Below are 26190 nucleotides of genomic sequence, written 5' to 3'. Positions count from 1 at the left end.
TCCCTGCTGCTCCCAAAGCAAACCTCAGTCCTCGACTCAAGTGCCCTCAAGACCCGGGTGCAGCTCAGCAAGAGAAGCCGCCGCCGGGCTCCCATCTCCCACGCCCTCCGGCGCAGCCGAGTCAGCGAGTCGGAGAGCAGGTCTCCTTTGGAGGACGAGGCTGACAATGCGTGGATGTTCAAGGACTCAACGGGTATGCCATGCACCCCTTTCTGCCCAGATACCACGCTGAACAGCAGGATGGATTTGGGTTAGACACTGAGCAGAACTTCCTGCCCTTATCGGTCGTAGGATATTAGAACACAGTTACAGAGGAAACTGTGCTCTCTTACTCTACAGACCTTATTAGAAACCAGGTGAAAAGGCTTTTGTCAGGATGACCTATGAATTTGGGGCTGCACAGGTTGCAAAGGACAGAGGCACAACTTAATAGGATTTTACTGTTTCTGCCTTTACCGTTATTAAATTTACTCAGACTTCTTTCCATTTGTTTGCTGGTCTGAGCCCAGATTCTCGAGTTGGAACATCAGTTCTATTTATCATCTGCCATTTTTGTTTCTAATAAATTATAATTACTGTTTTTAATGTTTATTATTTATTTTGAGAGAGAGAGACAGAGTGTGAGCAGGGGAGGGGCAGAGAGAGAGGGAGACACAGAATCCAAAGCAGGCTCCAGGCTCTGAGCTGCCAGCACAGAGCCCAACGCGGGGCTCAAACCCACGAATCGTGAGATCATGACCTGAGCCGAAGTCAGATGCTTAACTGACTGAGCCACCCAGGCGCCCCTGTAGCAAGTTATTTAAGGCTACACATTTTCCTCTGAGGACTTCTTTGGTTGAATCCTGTGAATTGAATCTTAAGGAGCCAACAGGAATTAGCCGGGGAAGGGCATTCCAGACAAAACTATCAATGGGATCAAAGGGGCAGGTGTGTAGAAAGAACATCTGTGTGTGTGTCAGGGGCCTAAGTGGTTTGGGGTGGCTCAAGCCAGGAATAGCAGGGATCGTGCCAGAGAGGTGGCCAGAGGCCAGCTCGTGGACAGTCGTGATTCCTTGCTAAGGAGTTCGACTTTGTGGCTGGGGAGCCATGGAGGCACATGAAGAAGCAAAATCTCTTCTTATAATGGAAACCAGAGCAGGTGACCCCCCCCCCCACACTCTACACATACACAGCAGTTAGTCTCACACACGCCACTGCAGGGCCTTCGTCCTCTTGGGGTTCACCCATGGCCGACAGTGGGGTGTAAGACTTCTCTCTGCACACTTTCCTGGGTTTTCTGAGCCGAACTCCACCGAGCTGCCTGGAGCAAATAAAAACCAATGTGGGAGGGGCACCTGGGGGACTCAGTCCATTAAGCATCCGACTCTCGAGTTCAGCTCAGATCCTGATCTCACAGTTCAGTCCGTGAGATCAAGCCCTGCATCAGGCTCTGTGCTGATGGTGCAGAACATGCTTGGGATTCTCTCTTTCCCTCTCTCTCTCTGCCCCTCCCCGACTCATGTTCTCTCTCTCTCTCTCTCTCTCTCTCTCTCTCTCTCTCTCTCAAAATAAATTAACATTAACAAAAAACCCAACAACAGTGTGGGGACAGAAGCACACCAATACCCCCAGCAGGAACATGGCAGCATCCTTCTGGTTCCCAGCAGCCTTGAGGAGCCAGCCTGGGGCTGGGGAGGCCTGGGGGTATGCCTTCTGAGCCCACCCCAGCTCCCTGCATGGCCTGGGGGGTCCAGAGCAGCAGACCTTGCCTGGTTCCTCCCCAGCCCCTCCCTGCACCCCTCACTGCTTCCAAGCCCGTGCCAGGGCCCCCCCCCGGGAGGCTAAAGCCCCTCGCTCCTGACTCCTGGAGGAGTGGGGACAAACAGTCCACACCCCCAAAGTGTCTCCTACGAGGCTGCAGCATGGCCATGCAGTTAAGTCCCTGAAAAGGGGGCTAGGGCTAAAGGAAGCAGCTTCCTGGTCCAGCTCTGAGCGGGCCTCCCACAAGACACACGAAGCCCCCAACCCCGTCTTTTAAGAGCACGGGCCGCACGCGTTGCTGGCTGAAAGCATTTCTGTGTCCTTTTCTCCGCCAAAGACTTCCTTCTCTCTCCCTGACTTGGAAGGAGCTGGGAGCCTGGAGGTGGGTCTGACTGTCCCTTCTCCCAGGAGAGCACCCATCGTACTGTATTGCCACTGATGAGGCACCTGAGTTTGTCCTCGTCTGTAAACTGGGCCAGTGATCCATTCCGCACAGGGCCAGTATGAGGACCACGTGAGGGACGGTGTGCGGGGGACCTGCTGGCTGCCAATGACCTCGTGCTCTTTTCTTTGCAACAGAAGAGAAATCTCCCAGGAGGGAAGAGTCTGATGAGGAGGAGAAGCCACACAGGGCCGAGAGGACCCCCACCGGCCATCCCCAGAGGATGCCCGTGTTTCCAGGCATGGACCCGGCCGTGCTAAAGGTACCACGCTTCACACCCGGAACGACCCTCAACCATGGCAGTGCAGAGAACGGGTCCCGTGTCTCTTTCCCTCCCTCCCTCCTTCTCTGCCTTTCTTCCCTCCCTCCCTTCCTTCCTTCCTCTCCATTTTCCAAACCGTTTGACTCACAAGAAGTCGCGAAAATAGTACAGGGCATTGCCCTGCGTGCCTCGCCCGGCTTCCCCCCGGTGATGCCTCACGTGACCACAGTCCGCGTCATTTGTCGCAAGAACAAGAAGCCAGTAGACAGCAGATGCATGCTGGTGCCTGTGGTTGATTTTATAGGCCTTCAACATGGCAATGTCTTAGTTTTTTGGCTTTATTGTCCAGCGTTGGAGCAAACGCTATCTTACAGGGCGGCCTAACATAGCAGGTGGTGAAAGGCTCCGGGCTCCCAGGTGGACGCGTGCGTTAACTCCCGAGGCCAGTCCTTGGGTCCCTGGACACAGCTCAGATCCACTGCACCCTGTGAAAACGAGGCCCTTGCAGTCCGTTTGCTTTGGTTAGCACGAGTTCCTCGAGCCCGGTGGCAGCCACACCTGCTGGGGTCACTCCTGGCCACAGGCGACGCTTGGTCGTCAGTTACCATCAAGGGAGGCCAGCAGGCTCATTCTGGAAGGAGCCCTCGAGTTGGGGGGTGGCGGTGGGCAGACCCGGGTGAATGCCAGTTCACGAAAACTGTGACTCTGGGCCAACTGCTTGAGCTCTGACCTTTCGGCAACTCCTCTGTGAAATGGGGAAGCGGGCTACTGTGTGTCATGTCAGGCCTGGTGGAGCCCAAACGGGGGGCGTCCTGTGCACAGAGCCGTGAGGCGGACGGTAGTGAGGGAGGCCGTCCCAGAGCTGCCTCAGAGACAGCTGTCACCTGCCACTGTCCCAGCCCCGGACCCCCGAAGTTCAGAACCCTGTGCCCACCGTACTGTCACCCCATCCCCAGCCAGGCCCTCCAAAAATGGGTGAAAATGCACCCTGCTTTTTTCCTGCGGGAATCCGATGGTGAAAAAACCTCATTTTATTCATGTGGACACAGGACCAAGGAGCTTGGCAGAGCTGAACGTCCTCTGCAGGATGAGGCCATTACCTCCATGGCCGGGTTCTCGGGAAGTTAAAGGAGACAGAACGTCCTGACCTGAGAACATGCAAATGGTGACTTTTCCATCAAAGACAACATGATTGTGTGGGGTTTTGATGGTGGTCCTTTGATGCTAGTGGTCAAGGGTGGCTGCATGGACCACAGGCCTGGCCTCCAGTTTCTCTTAGCCTCCGAGGTCAGGCTGTGTTTCCTGCCTGGGTCCAGTTCAGATGCTGGGGGGCCCTGTTGTCACCATGCAGCGATGATGCCATCAAATGGGACCCTTTCCCAGACCAGAGGCAGTTACAGACTCGGCTCTCTTCTCTCCCCAGGCTCAGCTGCACAAGAGGCCAGAGGCAGACAGTCCCAGCGAGACCCCAGGCTGGACCCCCCAGCCCAAGACCCCCAAGTCCCCCTTCCAACTGGGCAGTCGTGTGTTGCCCTCCAGCATGGAGAAGGACGACAGGTGAGGGGTCCTGCGGATGAGGCCCCCCCAACCCCAGACTCAGGATGCACTTCTGGGGGGTGCTTAAAACAGAACAGAAAGAGAGTTTCAACTGTTTTCTCCCTTTAGAAGCAGAACTGTGATCACTGGAACTCTCAGCAGCCTGATGTCTGAAAACACACTGAGGTGGGGCACCTGGGTGGCTCAGTCGGTTAAGCGTCCAACTCTTGGTTTCAGCTCAGGTCATGATCTCACGGTTCGTGGGTTAGAGCCCCACGTCGGGCTCTGCGCTGACCGCTCAGAGCCTGCTGTGGATTCTCTCTCTCCCTCTCTCTCTGCCCCTCCTCCACTCGCTGTCTCTCTCTCGCTTTCTCGAAAGTAAATAAATAAACACTTAAATAAATAAAAATAAAAACACACGGAGGTGGGGGTAGAGGAACAGGAATCAAGGCAGCTGGCCTCACTCTTTTCCTCCTCTCTCCACATCCCCCATGGAAGTCCAAGGCTCTGTTGTGGGAAGACTGCTGAGCTAGTCCAGCCTTCTCCAGGCCGATGGGGAAACGGAGGTATCCTCCCTCCTCTTACCCTCCAGGGAAGGGCCTTCGTCTCAGAAGAATCAGGGAGACCCTGGAAGATGGATGGTAGGGCACAGCCAGGCTGAGCAAGACAGCTTAATTCAGCTGCCCTGCGTCGAGTCACTGCCCCCATCCCAGGCTGGGCCAGCACGACACAGAGACGAGCCCGGCACGGCACCTGCCCCCTCCCCCACCCAGGGGGCTCCCAGACCAGGTGCTTCAGCAGCTGGGGGTGGAGGTTACAGAGCACGCTTTAAGGGCACTCAGGTCACACACATCACACAACCGGGCTTCATCCCAGAGGTGCAGCTTGAGAGCTGCGTGGCCTGGGAGAGTCCCTGGGCCTCTCTGAACCTCAGTCTCCTCATCTGCAAAATGGGTTGACTCAACCCCCCTGACCTTCCAGGGCGGTCATGAGGATGAACTGGGGAAGTGTGTGCAGAGCCCTTCTGCACGTGCTCAGGAAAGGATAGTGGGATTCTCGTCACGCGTTAGCACATAAAAGTTAGGGGTTGTTCCCGCTAGGACTGTAATGTCGTAAGTGCTGTGAGAGAGCAGGGGTTGGCAAGCTGTAGTCCACGGGCCGAATTCCGCCCACGGTCTGTTTTTGCAAATAAAGCTTTATTGGCACACAGCCACACCTATTCTCTGTGTATTGTCCACGGCTGCCCTTCTGTTACAGGCTGCAGGGCTGACTAGTCATAACACACACCTCCTGACCCACAAAGTCAAAACGACTTACTCTCTGGCTCTCTATCGGACCCCCGTGCTAGAGGAAGGACTCATAACCCAGACTTGGGGAAGGAAAGTGCAGAAAAAGGCTTCCAAGAGAAGAGGTAGCCTGAGCCGAGTCACGATGGACAAAGAGAAGGCAGCGTGAGGGGGACCCCAGGCTGAAGGCACAGCACGTGCAAAGGCCTCGAGGCACGATATTAGGGGGAGCTGCGGGCAGTGCCTATTATCAGAGCACAGGGTGGGCTGTGGGAAGCAAAATACAAGAGGTTGAGAGAGAAACAGGCCACAGCTGAGACGGTGCCTCTCATGCCCTGGGGACATGAGAATCGCTCTGGAGTCAGCAGAAGGTTCTGGCATTTCTCTGGGGCTGGAGGAGCCCCCAGACCAGACCAGGGTCTCAGAGGCAGCTCTGGAGGCCGGGTCTTGTGCCTCCGCCATCAGGCAAGGCTTGCCTGGGGTAGCCCGGAGCCCTGTCTGCCTAGGGGACCTCTCCTTCTTCATAGACCCCCCCCCCCATCCCTCTTTCTGGGTCACCAAGTTCCCCGAGCCCTCTGGGGCCATGGGGTCAGGGACTCTCCCTGAGAACAGCGTAGATCAGGTCTCATGAGTACTTGTGTTTGAATTATAAAAGTAGTGTATATGCCCACCATAGAAATTTTGGAAAATATAAAAAGCATATAAAACAGAAAACAAAATCACCCATGATTCGCGCCCCCCCCCCCAAGACCACCAGTGTGATGCTGGGGTCTCTCTCCTTCCATTTGAATGTAATTTTAAATGTAATTGAGATGACGTGTGTGTACGTAGCTCATTTTCCCGTTAACGTGTTTCATGTGACCGTTTTCCCAGGGCCATTAGACAATCTTCATAAAAACGATCTTTTTCTTGAATAAAATTTCAAACGATGATGACTTTATTGTTTTTGTTAAAATGGTACGTTCTCATTACAAGCAGTTTGGAGAACACAGCAAAGTACGTGAAGAAAGTAAAAAATAAAATGCTCAGAAGTGTCACCATTGATACAGTAGCTGCTCAAATGTATTCACTTAGATGTGTCGACCTGTGCACTTGTGGTTTGAGTACTTTTATGGGTGTGTGTTCTTAAAAAAAAAAATTAAAACAAATCTTGACCTCTTCCAAACAATCATTTGTTACCATTTGGTAAACATAAGGCATCTATCTGTGTCATACGGGAGACATATTAGTCAGTGTCTTCCAAAGAAATAGAACCAGTTGGATGTATATATACACATGCACACACAGAGTAGGAAGAGACAGGGAGAGAGAGGGAGAGGAAGAGGGTGGGGGATGGGAAAGGTAGAGAGCAAGGGAGAGAGAGGGGGAAAGAGAAGGGGGGAGAGGGAGAGAGATTGATACTTATTTTAAGGAACTGGCTCACACGATTGTGGATGCTGGCAACTTCCAAATCCATAGGGCAGGCCAGTAGGCTAGAGACTCAGGGAAGAACCAATGTTGTAGTTTGAGTCCCCAAAGCAGTCTGTTATCAGAATTGTGGGGAGCTCAGTCTTTGTCTATTAAGGTCTTCAACTGATTGGATGAGGCCCACCCATAACATGGAGAGTAATCTGCTTTACTCAAGGTCTACTGATTTTTTTTTTAATACTAATTTCTTTAAAAAAAATTTTTTTTTACATTTATTTATTTTTGAGAAACAGAGACAAAATGTGAGCGGGGGAGGGGCAGAGAGAGGAGACACAGAATCCAAAGCAGGCTCTAGGCTCTGAGCAAGCGGTCAGCACAGAGCCCGATGCGGAGCTCGAACCCACGAACCATGAGATCATGACCTGAGTCGAAGTCAGACGCTCAACCGACCGAGCCACCCAGGCATCCATCCCAATACTAATTTCTTTTTAGAAAATACCTTCACAGAACCATCTAGAGTAATGTTTAATCAAATACCTAGGTACTGTGGCCTAGCCAAGTTGGCACATACAAATAACCATCATGGGCATTTCCATGGGTGGAGAGCTAGAAGGATGGAGACACGCCTGGGTGACAAATGGATTGATGGATGGAAATAATTCTGTGTCAAATGACTTCACAGCTGCAGATCATTTCATAGAATGGGCATACCACGATTTATTCAATGTTCCTCGTTGTTGGGCACTTTGATTCCCGTTTCTTGCTCATCAGTCGCGTTAACAGGGGCACCTTTCCTACCTGCGAATGCCCAGCTCAGCGGCGCCTCGGCACAGAGGGTTCGGAGTCTGGTACCGCATAGCCCCACCTGCAGGGAGTCCTCAGTCTGGCTCACGCTTGACTCTCACTGGCTTTGTGGTTTTAGGTCGGAAGAGCCCTCTCCCCAGTGGTTAAAGGAGCTGAAATCAAAGAAGAGGCAAAGCCTGTATGAGAACCAAGCTTGAGCAGGTATGAAGGGGCGCAGTGGGGGAACGTGGACAGAGCCTGCAGTCTGCAGAGTCAGGAACCTAGGCCAGAAGGCAGAGGGTTGGAGACTTTTGGACCCTAGGAGAGAAAAGGGGAAATGGGTGCGGGTGTTCCGGACTCATATAAAGAGGGCTGTGGTGACCTGTTTCCTCTTAGGGGAAAAAACCCAGGTGGACAGCCTAGGGGAAGAGCCAGATAAACCTGGGCTGTGGGCTCATGCACTTGGCTAGCTCTTCTCACTGCATCTCAAAATGCTTTCATAAAGTGGAATGGTGAGACATCAGAGATTAGCTTAATCCAAAATGTCCCCAGTTTTTGCATTCATATACAGCCTGCATAATTAAAAATTAATTTGGAAAAAAAAAGATTAAAAAAGTCAGATGATTCGATATGCCCCAGTGCAGGTCCCAAATGACTTCAGATCTCGAACTTCAGTTTCCCCATCTGTAAAATGGGCTAATCGCGTCCATGTTGCCAAGCGGTCCCCAGGGCTCAGTAAAGATGCACTAAAGTGCTGGTGGTTAGTCTTAGGGGTAGGAGCGTGTGGTTCATGCTCCCTAAAAGTCTGCTCTGACATGAGTAGCACAGGAGACCCGCCAGCCCCTTACCCACAAACCTCAAATCCAGAAGACACCGACAACGAAGCATTTTCATGACCTACTTAGAGGCAAACCTGACCTGCATGGATGTCTTTACATTACACTGCAGGTGTGATAGGGGCTTTGCATAATATATATGTATGTTACATAATACATACATGCATGTATATACGTTTATATAATAAATGTCCCCCCCCCCCCCACAATTCTAAATTCCCATCTAAATCTGTGCTCAGTTTTAGATAAGGAATCAGAGCCCATGTTTATTTTGTGTTTAGGGCTATACATGTGATATCTCAGTTAAACTCATAGAAATCCATATGAGGAAACTGAGGCTGGAACCCTGACCTGACCCTAAATTTCACATTTGTTCCACTGCATCTGACCACCGGCCACCTTTCTCACCCCACTCCTCCAAAAAACAAAACAAAACAAAACAAAACAAAACAAAACAAAACTCCAAACTCATCTTTCCTAACCTATGGCTTGTGGGGATGGCCGTCTTGGAGAATACCCAGAAAAGGTTTTAAGGCTTAATGGCAGAGACACATAGGGTCACATGTTCCCCTTGCTGACGTCAGGACTGTCTCTTCCTCTCCAGACAGGGGACACTGCCACGTCTAATGAACAGAAGCCTTAACTGTCAGAACCCGAAGACGAGGACACGCTGTTGCCATTCGTTCCTGCACGTGGTTACCTGCCTGGGCCCTTGCAGTTGGGTGGAGAACACTGGCTGGGGCCTCCTGGCCCTCCACAAGCTCACCCCGGATCAGGGCGGCAAGACCCACCCTCCTCAAGCAGTTGCACGTCTCCCCAGACAGCACTTCAGGCTGAGAACGAAGCCAGGCTGCCCAGAATTGTCCATGTTGGTGGTTTTGTGTTTTCCATAAAAATGTGCATTTCTACCTACTTTTAGACACCACTCCAGGAACATGGGTTTGAGGCTGGACCATCTCCCTGGGTTCTGGAAAAACACCTGTATTGTGAAAGCACTTCGTCCTCCAACCCAGGGCAGGTCTCTTTCAAGAGCATATTTGCAAGGAAGAAGAAACCATCCGTTTCCTGCTGTAACTGTGGTCCACGGCAGTGTTACGGGGTTGGGGTTTTGATTGCTTTTTTGGCAAGTTCTGTCTCCCTCCCTCTCAAAGAATCAGCAGTTCCAATTTTTTAAACACACACGTCTTTGCAGTGTATTAATCCTTTCAGCGGGGCTGTGTGCATAGTTGACCTGTCTCATTATACGTCTTTTTTGTTTGCTTTAGAAGACGTTAAAGCAATAATTCAGCCAATTTTCTTTGAAATTAGATATGTACATATGTTTTTTTATGTTAAAGAGCAGAAGGAAAGATATGTGAAGAGTTTGCTTGACATATTCGATCATCTCAGGTTATCTCATCCCTACCCGATGCTTTTAGAACAAATTCTAATTGTCACCCTTGTATACCAATCTTCTTGGTTCCTTTCCATCTGAGCTCTGATTTCTATGGAGTGACCTTGGTCCCTTGGCCTCAAATGTTCAGAAATTGCAGCCCAAATGGCAGTGCCTTTTCACTCAAACATCAGACCTGCCCTGAGAATCTTTATCTCTAGTCGTTTTTGAACATCACCCGCACTGCCGGCATGGAAGAACCTTTCCAAATAGGTCTTTGAACAAATGCATGAATGGGGGGGTTCTTTTTTTTTTTCTTTTCACCTCTTCTTTCTACCACTCCTCCGTCCCCCGCCAGCTCCACCTGACCAAGTGCTTATTTTACGTCCAAACGCAGGAAGTGAGGGTCTTGCTGAAACTCTTCTCTGGACGAAAGTGCTGGATGCTAGGTGACAAAGTATAAGGTTCACCTTGCCTCTTTTTTTTTTTTTTTCTTGGTAGCACTAAGCTCACTCCCAGGAATCTCCAGGACCTCTGGGGATCATCTTTCTTTTTGGAGATTCTCAACACCAGCCTCCTCCACCTCTGAAACCCAAGGCTCCCGCAAACATCCCAGATATGCTTGACTGGCCACCTGCCATGCCTGCAGTCGCCATAAACTTTGTGCCAACCTTGCCTGGGCCGTTCACAGGGCACCCTGTGACCGCTGAGGGGTGCCAGGGCTGAGTTTCCTAAGGCTATATATGGAAGGCTATATATGGGGATTGAGCACATGTATGCCCACCCCCTGACTTCCCAAGATGTGAAAATCTTTCTTGATAAGTCCATTATTTGCAAAGGGTGTCAAAACATACCATACCATCCTTCCCCCTGGCCATGTCTCCAGGGGTCTCCATGTGTCTCCCCATCTCTTCTTCCTCCCTCACCCTTTACCATCTCTTCCTTCTCTTGGGGGGTGGGTGTGAGGGGTGAAGAGCAATCCTGTTTCTTCAGGTTAAGCCAAACATCTGGGCCCCGGAGGGCAGTTGTGGTTCAGCACCACGGACAGGGACCGAAGCCCCACCCCCTTCCCCCCCCCCCCACCCCCCGCCAGTCCTTTTGGCTGAACTTTGGCTACTGATGGGCAGTTGTTGAACCATGTTACCCACCCAACCTTTTGCATCTGGAAGCCTCATTGCATCTGTGTCTAGAGGTTTGGCCCTGCTTGGTAATAATTTGAATTCCTTTCATTCCCCAAGTTAGTGGTCAATCAGTTCTCTGGAGCATTGGGTGGGATGCATCTAGGAACTGCTGCTTTGTGATTTTCCTTTTTCCTTTCCCCTTTCACTTTCCCTTTCCTTTCCTTTTTTTTTAAATTTTTTTTTAGATCCACTTAATGTTTTAGAACAGTTTTGATGCAATGGCTTTCCAGGTCAATAGATCCCCTTTAAAGACACTCCGCATGTTCTGACCCTGACTCTTCCTGGCTCCTGTCTTTCTTTCCTTCAGGCGGGAAGGGTCCCTTGATGCCATTTTGGACAGTAGGAATTTACCTGCTCAGTTCAATGAGAATATTGATACTCACCCATGCAGAACTTTCCAAGGTTCAGTTCTGTTGTAGCCCAGTATATCCAACAGGAAAGAAGAACACTTGAACGTGAGATTAACCTGGAGATCTTTTGCCTATCCTCCCACACCTTGATTGGAAATAAGAATCCATTTAATTCCTTCATGATTAGGATGTACAAAGTCCGCCCCCCTTGAAAGTGACTACAGCAGCCTCACCTCTCCACTGTACAAACGACCATCACAGGGGGTCAGGAGCCACCGTCTCCCTGCAGGCTCCCCATGAGCTCTGGATCCCACTATGACCAGCGCAATGATGTTAGAAGTGACTGATGCTTTGGAACTTTTGCGAATAGCTGGGCACGTGTGTCATTGGTTTTCTCCTCTTTCTAAACTGAGTGAGCTCTGGCGCTCAGTGGACAGTTGTATGCTAGTTTCTTGAGTTTGCCTGGGCCGCCTTTGGATATCTGTGTCTTCTAAAACTAACTTAATATGCCTTAACCATTTGTGTGCAATCAAGTCACCTGCCCTCATCCAACCACCTTCCTGGGGGCCTTTGGCTCTCCTTAAATGAGAGCCTTATACTGAACACAAAACCCTATGTACGCACAGTCTCTCCCTCTGTCTACACACACACACACACACACACACCCTTTGCACGTCAGCATTTTGATGGCTGGTCTTTTGATCGAGTCTGTGTGTTTTTCCCCTCCAGTGGGTCCCCTTCTTCATGGTCTTTTGCCTAATGAAACAGAGGCCTTTGGCTTGTGAAATCCCATGGTGAGACCTCAAAAATCAGTGTTGTGGGGAATTCCTTGGTGCCATCAGACAAATTCTGGTGAACTCAAAGGCTTGCGTTGTTTCGATGTTGGGGGCTTTGAATGACACTGACCCGACAGCCTCAGGTTGTCCAGGATTCAGGAAAAGGACAATGAGATGGGGAGTTTTTCCAGGGGGACAAACCAAGTCATCTGTTGTGAGACAAATGTGTTTCCCTTTGTGTGTCCTGGGAAGTGAGGCCAACTCTAGGCATTGCTAAGGAGTGAGAATAGAAACAGGCACAGGTCTGAGGCCCCGGAGGGCCTCAGGTCCCAGAGTTTAGGGGCTGCGCAAGGGATTGGGGGGAAGCCCTTGACGTGCTTTCCCCACAGGAGAGCTCAGCTGCTCCCACCCGGTGCTGTGAACTGCCTCGTCCATTTATGCTTGTACATGTCTTTGTCACACCCCCAGATTGCCCCAGGAGCTAGGCATAATCACAAAGCTGAAAACCCACAGGGACATGGCCAGATCGCCTCCCAAACTAAACACTTTCTCACAGGTGACTCGGGCCTGCACAAAAGACAGTGTCCCTCCCAAGGAGAATGCTGGCAGGCCTGCCTCTCCCTCATCAGTTTGTTTCTTCCCCCTCAATCCTTGTGTTTCCCCCTGACCCATAATCCTGTCCCTTAACACAGGAAGCTAGGTTCCTGTCCCTAGAATTTCAGGGTGAGCCTGAGGGGAGAAGTAGAGGCAGGAGAAGATCTCTATCCAATGGGGGATACCCTCCCCCCTTAATTCACGCCATGGCAAAGTCACCACCGTAATGGAGAAACCTACAGCCTCAATTGTGCCTTTCTTCCACCACCATGTATTAAACATGGAAGCAAAACTCCCATGGCACCATGGTTCCGTGGGGTGGGAGGGACAGCACTGACCTGGAGGGAGCCACCTGGAACAGATAGGACCCACTCCACATGTGGAAGGCAGTCCACCTTGGGTTACACCCACCTAGGAAGCCACGGTTCCGGGCTCTGCTGTGCTATGAGTTAACCCCGCTGGGATTCTGGGCAAGCCGAGGTTCTGGAAATGTAGGGCCACATAGAAAGCCAGTCAGTATGCGAGTGTGACAGGTGTTCGCCACCCTCTGTCCTTTGGTTCCCACCATCCCACCCGTCTAGAATTTGTTTTCTTTTGTTTGGATTGATTCCTGTGGGGAGGGGTGCAGAAATCTGGGTTCTGCAGACTCAGCCTCAGGTTCCTGGAGCCCTACCCCTTAAAATCAATCGGCTTCTCCCTGAATCTTCTTAAATGGTCACTGTCCAACCTGGTGCCGGGACATCTCCCTCTATGAATCCGACCGGCCCCTTTTTTTGACAATCTCCAGTGGTGTCACGCCTCCAAAAAAAAAAATGCTGTTGTCTAAAGAACAATTTGAGCTTTTTACTGGTCTCATTTCACATAGCCTTATAGATCCTGTAAATAGGGGGCTCAAAAATAATATATTGTGTTATGGAAGATAATTTTGTACTGTGCTGTTTCCTAAATCATACTAATATCCTAGAAACGATGTACTTCCCCGATGGATCTGATCCTCAAAACACTTTGTAAGATGGAGGGAGTGGAAATATATATAAATCCGCTATATATTTTCCTAGCCTTTCTTCTGGGGCCCTTCCTGAGATATTTGAGTCACGGTAGGAAAGAAACTCCAGTCCTGTGTATAGGTAAGTTAAACCTGCCTGCTGGTGTTCTTGCAATTGCCTTATGAATTCACAAGCTCTAGGGGTTCTGAACAGAAGGTGGACGACAGGTACTTTATCCAATCCCCAAAAGAGTCTCTAATCGCGTGACTGAGAATTCATCTAGAAAAACCTATATTTTTAACGTTAAAACAAATGGGGGCTTCCTGGACCTCACAGAGTATTGGATATCTACAAGTGCTTTTATATTTTGTAACTGTAAAGAGGTTTCATACGCACAGAAGAGCAGTTGGGAATCTGGCCAGCTGCCATTAAACACGATGACCTTTGCATGTACAAAGATGTTGCATTCAGACTATGAAAATAGCAAATAAAGCTTCGATGCAAGTTGCACTGGAGAACTCCGTGTGTCAGTGTCGATGCAAGTTGCACTGGAGAACTCCGTGTGTCAGTGTGCGGATGAATGGACTCTCCCATGCATGCACCAGCTGAGTCGGTCTGTTGTCTGTGCTGAGCTGGGGGCCACCGGCAGGAAGGGGGGGAGCTGAGGTCCTGGGAAAGGGGACCCATGGAGACAAAGCAGGATTTCCATTCAACGTGGGGTTGAATCCTCATTCTGCCTCCTCCCGGCTGTGGGAGTGCTGATAGCGGCATTAGCGGGCAAGAGTTTAAGCCAGTGGTCCTCAACTGGGTGGATAGTGGCCCCCAGATGACACCTGGCAAAGACAGGGGACATTCTTGGTTATTACAAAGAGGGACGGGAGGTGCTTCTAGCATCTAATGGGTAGAGGCCAGGGGTGCAGATCAATATCTCACAGGGCACAGGACGGCTCCCCCCACCACCAAGAATTAACTGGCCTCCGATGGCAATAGTCCCGATACTGAGAAACTTTAGGCGGAGGAAATGTGGCATGTGAAAGTGTTGGGCCACACAGCAGGTCCTTTTAGGATCCAGAGATCCTAAAGGATCGGATGGGAGGAAGTCACACCAGATCCCCCTTAGACCTTCCCCCCTAGATCCCTAGCAGGTGGTGACTGCATCCCAAGTTAAGGGGGCAAAACCAGCTCTGGGTCCCATGATGGCCAGCAGGAAGTAGTCCCTTGGTTTGAACTGCCCAGAAGGATCCTCCACGGACAGAAGCGGGAAAGCCCCAGTCTGAGTGTTTTGCTTCATGATCTCTCCGTGGCTGTCCATTTGCAGATGTGGCTCTGACCTCCAGCAGCGCCCCCGAGGTCACCTGCTTCCAGAGGCCAGCTGCAGCTGCCACCCAGCATTCCATCACTATCTCCAGAGACGTGGGGTCACTGGGCTCTAGGCTAACTTGAGGATTTTAGCCAAAAATAACAAAACCAACCCCTGTTTCCTAACAATTCACTCCTTGGCCCCCTCCTCATTTTAGTCTCCCAACCATCATTAATCATACTTTAAAAATATATGGGCCTAGGGTTTTGGTTTGGATTTGTTTTTGGCTTCTGTTTTTCTCTTTGGGTTTTGTTTTTTGTTTCATTTTTTTGTTTGTTTGGGGGGGGGGTTGGGGGTCATAAATAAGGTAACAATCATGACTGCCTTTATTTCTATTGAGGCTAAGATCTGGGCCCTGGGTCAAGCCAGCCTCTCCACCTCTCTGCTGTGTGCTTCTGGGTAAGTGACTTCACCTCTCTGAACTTAGTTTCTGAATCATCTATAAAATGGGGATCGTAATTCCTTCCCTAAAGAGGGCTGGGTGGGGGGTGCACCTGGGGGGCTCAGTTGGTTAAGCATCTGACTCTTGATTTCGGCTCAGGTCATGATCCCAGGGCTGTGGGATCAAGCCCCATATCGGGCTCTGTGTCAAGCAGGGAACCTGCTTAAGATTCTCTCTCTCCCTCTGCCCCTCTCCTCTACCCCTCTCTCAAAGAAGGAAGGAAGGAAGGGAGGAAGGAAGGAAGGAAAGAAGGAAAGAAGGAAGGAAGGGAGGAAGGAAGGAAAGAAGGAAGGAAAGGAAGGAAGAAAGCAGGCAGGCTGGGTGAAGATTAAACATAATGTTCATGAAGTTGGCACATAGCCTTGCACATAATAGATCTTCAATAAATGGTAGCTGTTAGCCATATATGCCTCTATATGAAGAAAATAAATCTTTGTTGGGTCTGTTACAGCATCCCGTGGACACCCAATTTGGGGGTTATGTTTAGGATGACCTGACTTAAAATTTAGGCCATAATGGCACATGGGAAAATTGATTCCGGGGCCCCTCGCTTTAAGAACTGGTATCATTCCAAAAATGTCACTTAGCGGATTAGGAAGGTGGTGACTCCAGGAAGCCAAAGAAAGCAAAGAAAGGGAGTTGGGGGGCACTAGAGAGCTTTACACCCCGATGCCCGCCCGTCGGCGCTGTCAGGCTTCCAACAAAGCTGATGAGGTCCGTCTGCCCCCAGGAAGCCATCAGGGGCCATGGCGGAGGACACAAGCACTGGGGCCTCCCTGGGCCCACTATTGGAGTGAAATGGCCCGAACGGAATCGGGTGGACGGGGCGCTGCCTCAGCAGGCTGGGATGTGCTGGGTTGTCGAAAAGCGCCCATAAATAGGACGCTCCGAGCAAAGGCAGACTGAGTCTGCAGACGGTGCTGGCCCCTCTGTTCTTCCTGAGGCTACAGCAGCAGGTTCATTCTGGGATGGGCAGGGGAGGGGAGGCGAGAGCTGCCCCGGCAGGCCCAGACCTTTGGGGATCTCCCTGGGGCATGCACGGCTGGCCCCTGCACAAACCAGGGATTCACTTAAAGGCTGGAGCCAAGAGGGAGGAGCCGATCCAGCCACCAAGCCCAACTGATATCAGAGGGAGGTGGCCAGGGAAGAGGCCCCGGGCATGTGCTTAGGCTTCCTCCTAAGCGCAGCTGAGGAAGGGGGGTGAACAAATTGGGGGCTGCCAAGGACCCTGAGGGTCCTCCCTGAGCTGGGCCAGGCCCCGTGACCTGCTGAGGCCAGGCATAGACAGGACAAGCATCCCGTAGGATATGCATCCCTGGGCCTGTGTCCAGAGCATATGGGCTCCGCAGCTGCACCCGCCAGCAGTGGGGGCGCTGGGGCCATGGTGGGGGGCAGTCAGGCGCGGGGTGTAGGTGTGTGTGCCTTGTGGACCACTGCGGACGTCTGAGATGGGCACGGTGTGTGTGTGTGACAGGTGGGGGGGGCGTCGTGTACAGTGGGTGTCATGTGACTGTGTACAAGGACCACGGGAGCTTATGTGTGTGCAAGTTGCGTGCATGTGTGTGTGCTGATAAACTGGAGAACAGTCCCCTGTGTGTGTCGCGGGACAATCATGAGAATCCTCCCACGTGACTACTGTGGGGCCTGTGTTTTGTGTCACGGTCCCCACAGGGATGCAGGGAACGGTCTGTCTGTGTCTGTGTCTTTAAGTGGCTGGTACACAGTAAGTGCTCCATAAGTGCATATGGAAAAAATCACCAAACGTCTGGAAACCGGGCCAGAGTAGGTGTCCCGGGATCTGGTCCTGCATCGTGCATTCTCTGGATATCTGTCTGTCTGTCTGCCCACCTCCCCCCAGTCTGTAGTCTGCCGTTCATCCGGGTTACCCAGCCCCAGGCCAGGCACCGAGCAGGTGCTCCTGGAATCTTGGGTGAACAGAGTAACGAATGAACAGAAGACCGTAGCCCAGAGCGTGGAGGTGGGAGAGATCCCTGTAGAGAAACCCCGCGGAAGCCCACCCTCTGGCCAGGGTCCGGAGGTGGTGTGCCTACACAGAGCTTGAAGAACCCTGTTTTGGGGAGTAGTTGGGGAGGGGGGAGGGGGATGAGCTTTGGGGCCAGGCCCAGTCCTGTGACCCATGATAGGTGCTCAGTGAATGTTTGTCGAATGACTGAATGACCCAGTGCAGTGAGTCACGACCACGTCCCGCAAAGCAGCAAAAGGTTCTGTAGCTATCTTCGACCTCAATCTCATCCGTGACTCACTTTCCTCTGCTTGGAGCCAGACGCGTTCCTGGCGAGATGGCAGAACAGCATGGCGCACCCGAGCAAGCTGCAGCGGGCAAGAGCCACGGCGGCCTTGGGGGCAGCTACAAGGTACGGGGCGGGAAGGGGTCCCAGCGGCTCCGGGCCTGGGGCTGCTCTTGGGCCTCGGGGTCAGCTTCCCCAGCAGGCAGCTGGCCTCCAGAAAGAGAAACCCCTGCCAGCCATCGGGGGCCAGAAAGACACCTCACTCCCTTCACGCCTTTACTGCACCCTCTCTCCCGTGTCCTCATCTGGAGAACGGAACTGGACACACGCAGCCTGTCTCAGTGGGGCACAGAGGCCCCAGGGGTTTCAGGAGACGTGGCTCGGACTCTCCTGCCTGACCTCAGTCCAGTTCTCTGGCTCCTCTGGGCCTCAACAGCCCCACCTGGAAAATGGAACAATGCTCGCTGTCTCAGCCCCCCGAGCCGGCGCTAGCGCTAAATGTAAAGGCCATTGCCCTGGCCAGCTAAGGAGAATTCCGACGGCTGGAATTTGTTGGCTCTCCCCTCTCTGAGCCTCCCTGGGGGCTTTAACCTGAGATGGGGTTGGAGGATAGGTTGACTAAAGGGATAACTGTGGGTGGGGGCAGTTCTGAGGATGTGCTGGTGGCTTTCATTTTTTTTTTTTTTTTAATGTTCATTCATTTTTGAGAGAGACAGAGCATGAACGGGGGAGGGTCAGAGAGAGAGGAAGACACAGAGTCCGAAGCAGGCTTCCAGGTTCCGAGCTATCAGCACGGAGCCCGATGCGGGACTCAAACTCACAAACCGTGAGATCATGACCCGAGCCGAAGCCGGACGCTTAACCCACTGAGCCACCCAGGTGCCCTGTGCTGGTGGCTTTAAAGAGAGTGGAAGAGAAGAGGCCTTCCTCCTCTTGGGATTGGGGGGACCACAGGGTTGGTCTAGGGACTTCTAAAGGCCTTTGCAAAGATGCAGAGGCAGTGCCCGCCTGGAAGGCGGATGCCACCACAGGCCCTTCCTGGCTCCGTGGGCCTTGTCCATAGCAACGTGCAGGAGAAAAGAGCCAGCCGACTTACCGAATCCTGGTTCCTCTGCCTAACTTGCTGTGCAGCCCAGGACAAGTGACGTACCCTTTCTGAGCCTTCTATAAAACGACCAGAACAGATGTAACTCAGGGGCCTTCTGCAAAGAGAGCTTGTGCTTCTAGGTGGATAAGAGAGGCAAAACCTTCCTCTTCCTTTGCAGTCTCTCCCTCTCTGGGCGTGGGACAGGTGAAGGTCAACTCAGACGTTGCGAGCTGCTGTTTCCTTCGTTGGCACAGGGAAATTCCACGTTAAGGGAAATACAGATTTCTGGCCTCTCTTGAAAAGTTTAAAACGGGGCCCACATTCCCTCCTAACCATAAGCGGCTTTATTTCCTTTCCCTGGGTCATTTCACCCTGTTAGTTTGGGGTCAGCAGCTGCAATCCTGGTTTAATTGAGATTCCTGGAGACATTCCCGCGTGTGGCCACGAGGGGGCAGTGCAAGCCTGCAGTCGATGCTGGATCCCTTCGCTTCCAAGGCAGAGCAGATGGAAGGAGGGATGGTCCTCCTGGCCCTGCCCCAAGGAGGACCCTGCAGAGGGAGGGAGGGGATAAAGGGGTGGCCCTGGGAGCTCCACGCCCCTGGGATGCTCAGGATGCTGCCCTTTCAGGTGATCGTATATGAAATGGAGAACTTCCAGGGCAAGCGGTGCGAGCTCTCGGCTGAGTGCCCCAACCTGACGGAGAGCCTGCTGGAGAAGGTGGGCTCCATCCAAGTGGAGTCTGGGCCGTGAGTACCTGGGCCCCCAGCCCCCTCCTCACAGCCCGAGCCTTCCGGGGGTCAGGAGGTCCGGGTTCCAGGTCTAGGTCTGCTGTGGGGTCTTAGGCGACTCCCTTCCCATCTCTGGCCTCAGTTTTCCCATCTGTCAAATGGGGATAACACTGGCACGTGCTTCAGAGAGAGTGTCTGTGAAAATGAATGGAAACGTGCACATAGATAACAATATAATAATAACAATAATAATGAGGAAGAGGTGGAGAAAGGAGACGAATTATCTTTGGATTACCTACTAGGTGCCAGGCATTGTGCTAAGAAGGTTCCTGAGCACCCACACAAAGGCTGCACATAAAACAGATTCTTTACACTATTTCCCAGGATGGTTTTCTGGCTCAGAGTCTCAGCAGCCAGTATGTTCCGGGAGCTCCTTTCATACCTGGACCAGGGATCAGTGGTAGGGCTGGAGGGAGGGCTCAAGGTCGAAGGTCAGCAGCTTTGGGGGCCCTTCCCTCAGGAGACGCGGGTCCAGGCCGGTTTCCTCCTACAGGTGGCTGGCGTTCGAACGCAGGGCCTTCCGTGGGGAGCAGTTTGTCCTGGAGAAGGGGGATTACCCTCGCTGGGACGCCTGGTCCAACAGCCACCACAGCGACAGCCTCCTGTCCCTCCGGCCCCTGCACATCGTGAGTACAGCTCCTGCCCATCTGGGGGAGCTCCTAGAAGCAGGACCGGCTGGGAGCTGGGTCAGGCAGGCTCACTGCGCAAGCTTAGCTGGGGGCCGGGCTGGTACGGACCTGGCTGGGGAAGGGGCGTCTTCATTTCTGACCTAAAAGGTTGTGCGGGCTGAGAAGCAGCTGGCTATGGTCCCGTGGCCACTGAGCTGGGGACCGGGACACCAGGATTCACATCTTGACTTCACCAGCACAGACACTTCCCTCTGTAACCCTGTTAAAATCAGGAGCCACATGGTCCAGTCCCAGACCAGCATTGTCCTTAAAGCAACGCATCCCGGAAAGTAACTTCAGAAAGTAACTGCAAAGCAGCTCGGGTTCTCCACCTGCCTTCCTCAGACACCTGGAAGGGACTCGATCCACAGCGACACTCTTAAATGTTGCTCTGCCCCACCCCCACCTGCTCCACCCACCCTCCGTGGCTGCTCCAGCCCTTTCTTCTTGTCACAGTCACTGATGCTACAGTGGGAAGAAAGCTAAGAAGACCACAGTCAGAACCTGGTTTAGTCAGGAGGGAATCCTCCTGCCTTACTGATTTTTATCTCCTTCCGGCCTTTCTGTGCCTCGGTTTCCCTAGCTGCTAAATGATGGAGTTTTAATAGGAGCCCCACGGCCCACTCTCGGCTTCATGGCTCCCTGGCTCTAAGATTCCCAAGGAGGCTGGCTCTGGAGGAACCTCCCTAGCCTCCCGTCCCTCCTGCAGGCATCTCCTGAATCCCCTCCCTCGGGCAGGGGGCGCTCGGGGGTAGGCGTTATTCTGTGGTGACTGGACTCTTTCCCACGTCTCAGAAGCCCTGTTCTGAGCGTGGGAGGGGCCGCCGGCTCACCACGTGATCTCGCCCCCAGGATGGCCCGGATCATAAGCTGCACCTGTTTGAGAACCCAGCTTTCAGCGGCCGCAAGATGGAGATAGTGGATGACGACGTGCCCAGCCTCTGGGCGCATGGCTTCCAGGACCGCGTGGCGAGCATCCGGGCCATCAACGGGACGTAAGGGACCCAACCCCCCACTCCTGCCCCTGCCCCGCCCTCTGGCTCTAAATAGAATCTCTGTTCACTGTGTTTCCTACACAGCGGACGCTCCCTGCCTCTCCAGGCATGGCGGGCGGGGGGGGCGGGGGGGGGCATGATGGGAATGGCTAATTGTTCACCCTCCATAACCATTAGATTTCCAGGAAGCATTGACTTGTCGGAAGTTTTATCTTTATTTTTAAATCAAGTGAAACCTGTTGCTCTTACCTGTCCCTATCTAGGTCTTCACTCCTTTGCCAAACCTCCCCAGGCCCTTGAACTGATCCTCAGGGGCATTTTTGTTTGTTTCCTTTCACAGTCCTTGCCCTTCTTACCCGGGTGAGAAGTGACATAGTGGTTCTCTAGATATGACCTGAATAGTATACAGGAGAGTGCGTAGTACATCACCTCCCTCCTTCTAGGCTTAATATCTCTGTTAATGCAATCTTAGGATCATTTTCCCTTTGTCAGTGACTACATCTCACTCTGTGGGCTTGAGATCTGGGGTTGAGCCTTAAAAGGTGCCACTCCTCCCTGATAGTAATTTATTCAACAACTTTGTACTGAGCATTTCTATGTGTATAATATGGGGGCAACAAGAATTACACAGCCTCTGCCCTCATGAATTTTAGTCTGCTGGGGAGACAGACAAGGAGACAGGTATTCACAATTTATTGTGACCAGGATTGCGATGGGAGACTCACAGGGGCTCTCTGATTCAGCCTGGGGACGTCAGCAAGGGCTTTCCTGGAGGAGGAGACATACAAATCGAGACGTAAAGAAGATGAATGAAAGGGGAGAGGGATATGGATGAGGCAAGGAAGAGTGTTCCAGGCATAAGGAAAAGCACGTGTAAGGGTTCAGAGACACTCTGTTTCAAGGAAAGTAGTATGAGAGAGGTTGGAGTATGGGGTGTGGAGAAGACATGTTGAGATGTTTGGCAGGGTAGGGAGTTTGAATTCATCCGGAGGGCACTGGGGAGCCAGGGAGGGATTTAGGCAGGCAGAGAGCGTGGTCAGATGCCGGCTTTAAAAGCCTCGGTCTGGCTGGAGGCAGCAGGCTGACCGTCCTTACCGCAACCTTGGTACCCGGCAGGTGGGTTGGCTACGAGTTCCCCGGCTACCGTGGGCGCCAGTATGTGTTCGAGCGGGGTGAGTACCGCCACTGGAACGAGTGGGACGCCAACCAGCCGCAGCTGCAGTCTGTGCGCCGCATCCGGGACCAGAAGTGGCACAAGCGGGGCTGCTTCCTCAGCAGCTGAAGGGCACCCAGGCCCCAGTGGCCCAGGCCCGCCCTGGGGGGCAGCAGAGGCAAGAAGAGGAGGCTCCAGGGCCAGGGTGATGGTCTGCCTGTCCCCCCTTCCCCGGAATCTACTCAATAAAGCCTGGGGCCGGTCCCCCACCTGCCATGTTCCTCTGCGTCACTTCTTGAGGGGGCTGGGGCTTTAGGGTTCTGAGAGTCCCCAAGGTTGGCTGTGAGCTGGGCTCACCCCCAGGCTCTAGTCCTTTTAGACAGAGTCACATGCACAACTTGCACTGATCTTGTGTCTGTTTTCCTGTCTCTGTTTCCATCTGTCAGTCAGTCCGTCTGTCCATCTGTCCGTCCGTCCATCCATCCATCCTATTCATCCATCCTTCCTTCAGTCTACCCCTCTTTCTATCCATCTTTCCATCCATTCATCCATCAGTTCTTTCCATCCATTCTCCCATTGATCCATCATCTTACCTCTCTCCCATCCATCCATCCATCCACTCATCATCCATCTACTTACCCATTTATTTATCTGTCCATCTGTAGATCCATCCATCCATCCATCCATCCATTTATCCATCCATCTGTCCATCCATCCATCCATCCATCCATCCATTTATCCATCCATCCATCCATCCATCCATTTATTCATCCATCTGTCCATCCATCCATCCATGCATCCTATTCATCCATCCTTCCTCCAATCTACCCCTCTTTCTATCCGTCTTTCCATCCATTCATCCATCAGTTCTTTCCATCCATTCTCCCATTGATCCATCATCTTACCTCTCTCCCATCCATCCATCCATCCACTCATCATCCATCTATTTACCCATTTATTTATCTGTCCATCTGTAGATCCATCCATCCATCCATCCATCCATTTATCCATCCATGCATCCATTTATCCATCCATCCATCCATCCATTTATCCATTTATCCATCCATCTGTCCATCCATCCATCCATCCATCCATCCATTTATCCATCCATCCATCCATTTATCCATCCATGCATCCATTTATCCATCCATCCATACATACATCCACTTATCCATTTATCCATCCATCTGTCCATCCATCCATCCATCCATCCATTTATCCATCCATCCATCCATTTATTCATCCATCCATCCATTTATTCATCCATCCATCCATCCATCCATCCATCCATTCATTTATCCATCCATCTGTCCATCCATCTATCCATCCATCCATCCATCCATCCATTTATCCATCCATCCATCCATCCATCCACCCATCTAACTATCCATCCATCCATCCATCCATCCATCCATCTATCCATCCATCTATCCATCTATCCATCCATCCATCCATTCATCCATCCTTCCTCCAATCTACCCCTCTTTCTATCCATCGTTCCATCCATTCATCCATCAGTTCTTTCCATCCATTCTCCCATTGATCTATCCATCCTACCTCTCTCCCATCCATCCATCCATCATCCATCCATCCATCCATCCATCCATCCTTGCATCCACCCTTCCTTTATCCCATCCATCCACTTATCCATCATGTCCCCCTTCATCTCTCTGCCATGTCTGTTTTCATTAATTTATTCAGCAAATGCCAGCCCTGTCCAAGGCCTGAGGACACAGCAGGGAACAAAACAAAGTCCCTCCCTCATGGGGTTCACTTTCGAGGAGAGAGACAGTGGGCCTCTTATTTATTTACATAAATAAGCAAGTAGATTTCGAATATAATGTTAGGAATTAGCAAATGCTATAGACAAGGAAGTGCAATATTATGATAGGAGGTAATGAGTGGGGTCAGAGAACTCTGAGGAGGTGACACTGGAGTTGAGACTTGAATGAACCATGAGAACATTCTAGGCAGAGAAATAATGGGTGTGAAGGTCCCAAGCGGGAGTGTGGCTGGGTGATGGAGACATGGCAAAGACATGGCCAGTAGGTCTGGAAAGGAGTAAGCAGTAGAGAGGGGGAGTGGTCAGAGAGGGTGTGGGGCCAGGGCAGTTAGGGCTGCACAGACCCTTCTCTGAGGGAGGTGGGAGCCATGGAGAGTCTGAGCGAGGCAAGACACGATTTAACAGGATCCCTCTGGCTGTGGCACAGAGTGTAGACCATGGGGCCAAGGGGGGACCCAGGGACACCAGCCGGAACGCCCCTGGCTGAGCTCTGGTGGTGTGGCCTCCCTGGCTCTGTCTTTTCCCTGCATCGGCAGCCCAGTGAACCTCCCAGAGGTCTCCTGAGAACCCATCCCACCTCCTACCTGTCACTGCTTGGAGCCTCAGTGCCTTCATCTGGCCAGAGGGGGGTGCTGTGGCAGTGCCGGGCATCCATGGGCGTCTCTGGCCCCAGTGAGAAGAGAAGGGAGTGTCCCTTCTGCCAGTCAGGTGACAGCTGGCTTCCTGCAGCCCCGGGGACCTGCCCTGGACCTTCCCACCTCCATGAACTAGCCCTGCATGTCTCCCTGACTTTGTTCCCCTGTTGTGCCCAGAGCCCCTCCCAGCCACCTGCGGCCTGCCCATGGCTGATGCAGCTGGTATGTGGGAGGACTGAGGGGGCCTCGGGGAAGGCGCTGAAAAGAATACAGCAGCTGTCAGTTACTTCTGTTTGCATGTTTAAAAAATGTATATGCACAGCCGAGAAATCACCTTGAATCATTTTTTACTTTGGTGTGCAGGGGAGAGCTGGGTGGGGCGCCAGGCTCCGGGTGGAGGGTGAGGGGCACCCAGCAACCAGGCAGACAAAAGGCGGGGTTGACTCCCGCTACGTGAGGATGGCAGCACCCCCCTTGTCCCCCATTTGCCCCCCAAGACCCGCCCCCTCGTCCCTCTCACGGACAGAGGCCTTGTTTTGCTTTATGAATGAGTCCTCGCTGAATGCCAGACGTCATCTGAATCACTGAGCCCTAAGAATGACCTCGACAGGCCAGCCCAGTTCTTCACCCCATTTCACAGATGAGGCAACCGAGGCTTAGAGAAGCAGCGTCACCTTCCTGGGGTCGCACATACCAGAAGTGTCAGAGCTGAGGTCTGTTCTCTGGGTGCTGACTCTGGGACATCCTCCCCTGAGGCCCATACACTGTGACCTGTCCTTCAGGGGCAGGGACACACAGCAGAGGAAAAAAAACCACCAGCGGCAACAACCATAATAAAAGCCACCACCCTCTTGTCTCCAACACCACGGGCTGAGCACATCGCCAAGGGCTTTACGGTATCATCTCTAACCTACTGATAGGAGACACCCATTCCCCGTGGGCAGAGAGAGAAACTGAGGCCCAGAGCACTGAAGCAAATTGCCCTGGGTGCCAGAACCTCAGAGTGGTGGAATTAGGACTCAAGTTCATGTCTGCCTCCAAAGCTGTCGGCTGTCTGTGCTGTGGCTGGCCAAACTGAAGCCCTTCCTGCTGCTGTAGCTGCTGGCTGGGGAGGTGGCTGCCATTTATTGAGCACCTACTGTGTTCTAGGCATTGGGCCAGTCTGTGGTCTCGGCTAACACCAAGAAGGCCCATAACCAGCTCCCGGGTGAAGGGGTCAGAGGAGGGCTCGCAAGAAGGCTCAGTGCTGGCTCAGTGGGTCCCTCCCTCCCTCAGCCTGGGCTCGACCCCAGGGTCTGTAGCAGGGGCTGACTCTAGAGGGGGGGTGCCGCCAGACCCCAATCCAAGGGGGAACCCAGGAGGTCACTGACTTCCAAGTGACTGTCCAGTGCTTCAGTCCCCACTAATTGTGCCAAGGAGGACTTGCTTTTCTACCAAGTACGCCAGGGCGTTTTTCCTCTAAGGCATTCAATCCTCCTA

The 26190-nt window shown here is 52.4% G+C and overlaps 2 protein-coding genes across 4 annotated transcripts in view; both read left to right on the top strand.

Moving 5' to 3' along the window:
* Positions 1 to 14066, top strand: part of KIAA1671 (uncharacterized protein KIAA1671 homolog) — a 201556-nt gene extending 187490 nt beyond the window's left edge. For all 3 annotated transcript variants that reach the window (XM_045042018.1, XM_003994871.6, XM_045042019.1), the window contains 5 exons: positions 19 to 193; positions 2320 to 2444; positions 3868 to 4001; positions 7596 to 7678; positions 8897 to 14066. In XM_045042018.1, the coding sequence (XP_044897953.1) occupies positions 19 to 193; positions 2320 to 2444; positions 3868 to 4001; positions 7596 to 7674 (513 nt within the window). In that variant the 3' untranslated portion in view covers positions 7675 to 7678; positions 8897 to 14066. The remainder of the gene's footprint in view (positions 1 to 18; positions 194 to 2319; positions 2445 to 3867; positions 4002 to 7595; positions 7679 to 8896) is intronic.
* A 2155-nt stretch (positions 14067 to 16221) lies between these two features.
* CRYBB3 (crystallin beta B3) lies at positions 16222 to 22567 on the top strand. Its single transcript, XM_006938535.3, has 6 exons — positions 16222 to 16309; positions 17638 to 17728; positions 19317 to 19435; positions 19971 to 20103; positions 20998 to 21140; positions 22257 to 22567. Exons 2-6 carry the CDS (start codon positions 17654 to 17656, stop codon positions 22420 to 22422), a joined length of 636 nt encoding a protein of 211 aa, XP_006938597.1. The 5' UTR covers positions 16222 to 16309; positions 17638 to 17653; the 3' UTR covers positions 22423 to 22567.
* The last annotated feature ends 3623 nt before the right edge of the window (positions 22568 to 26190 follow it).

This window comes from Felis catus, chromosome D3 (assembly GCF_018350175.1).
Source record: "Felis catus isolate Fca126 chromosome D3, F.catus_Fca126_mat1.0, whole genome shotgun sequence".
Taxonomy (NCBI): Eukaryota; Metazoa; Chordata; class Mammalia; order Carnivora; family Felidae; genus Felis; species Felis catus.
Note: the sequence above shows the minus strand (reverse complement) of the source record. Positions and strands in the feature narration are given on the sequence as shown.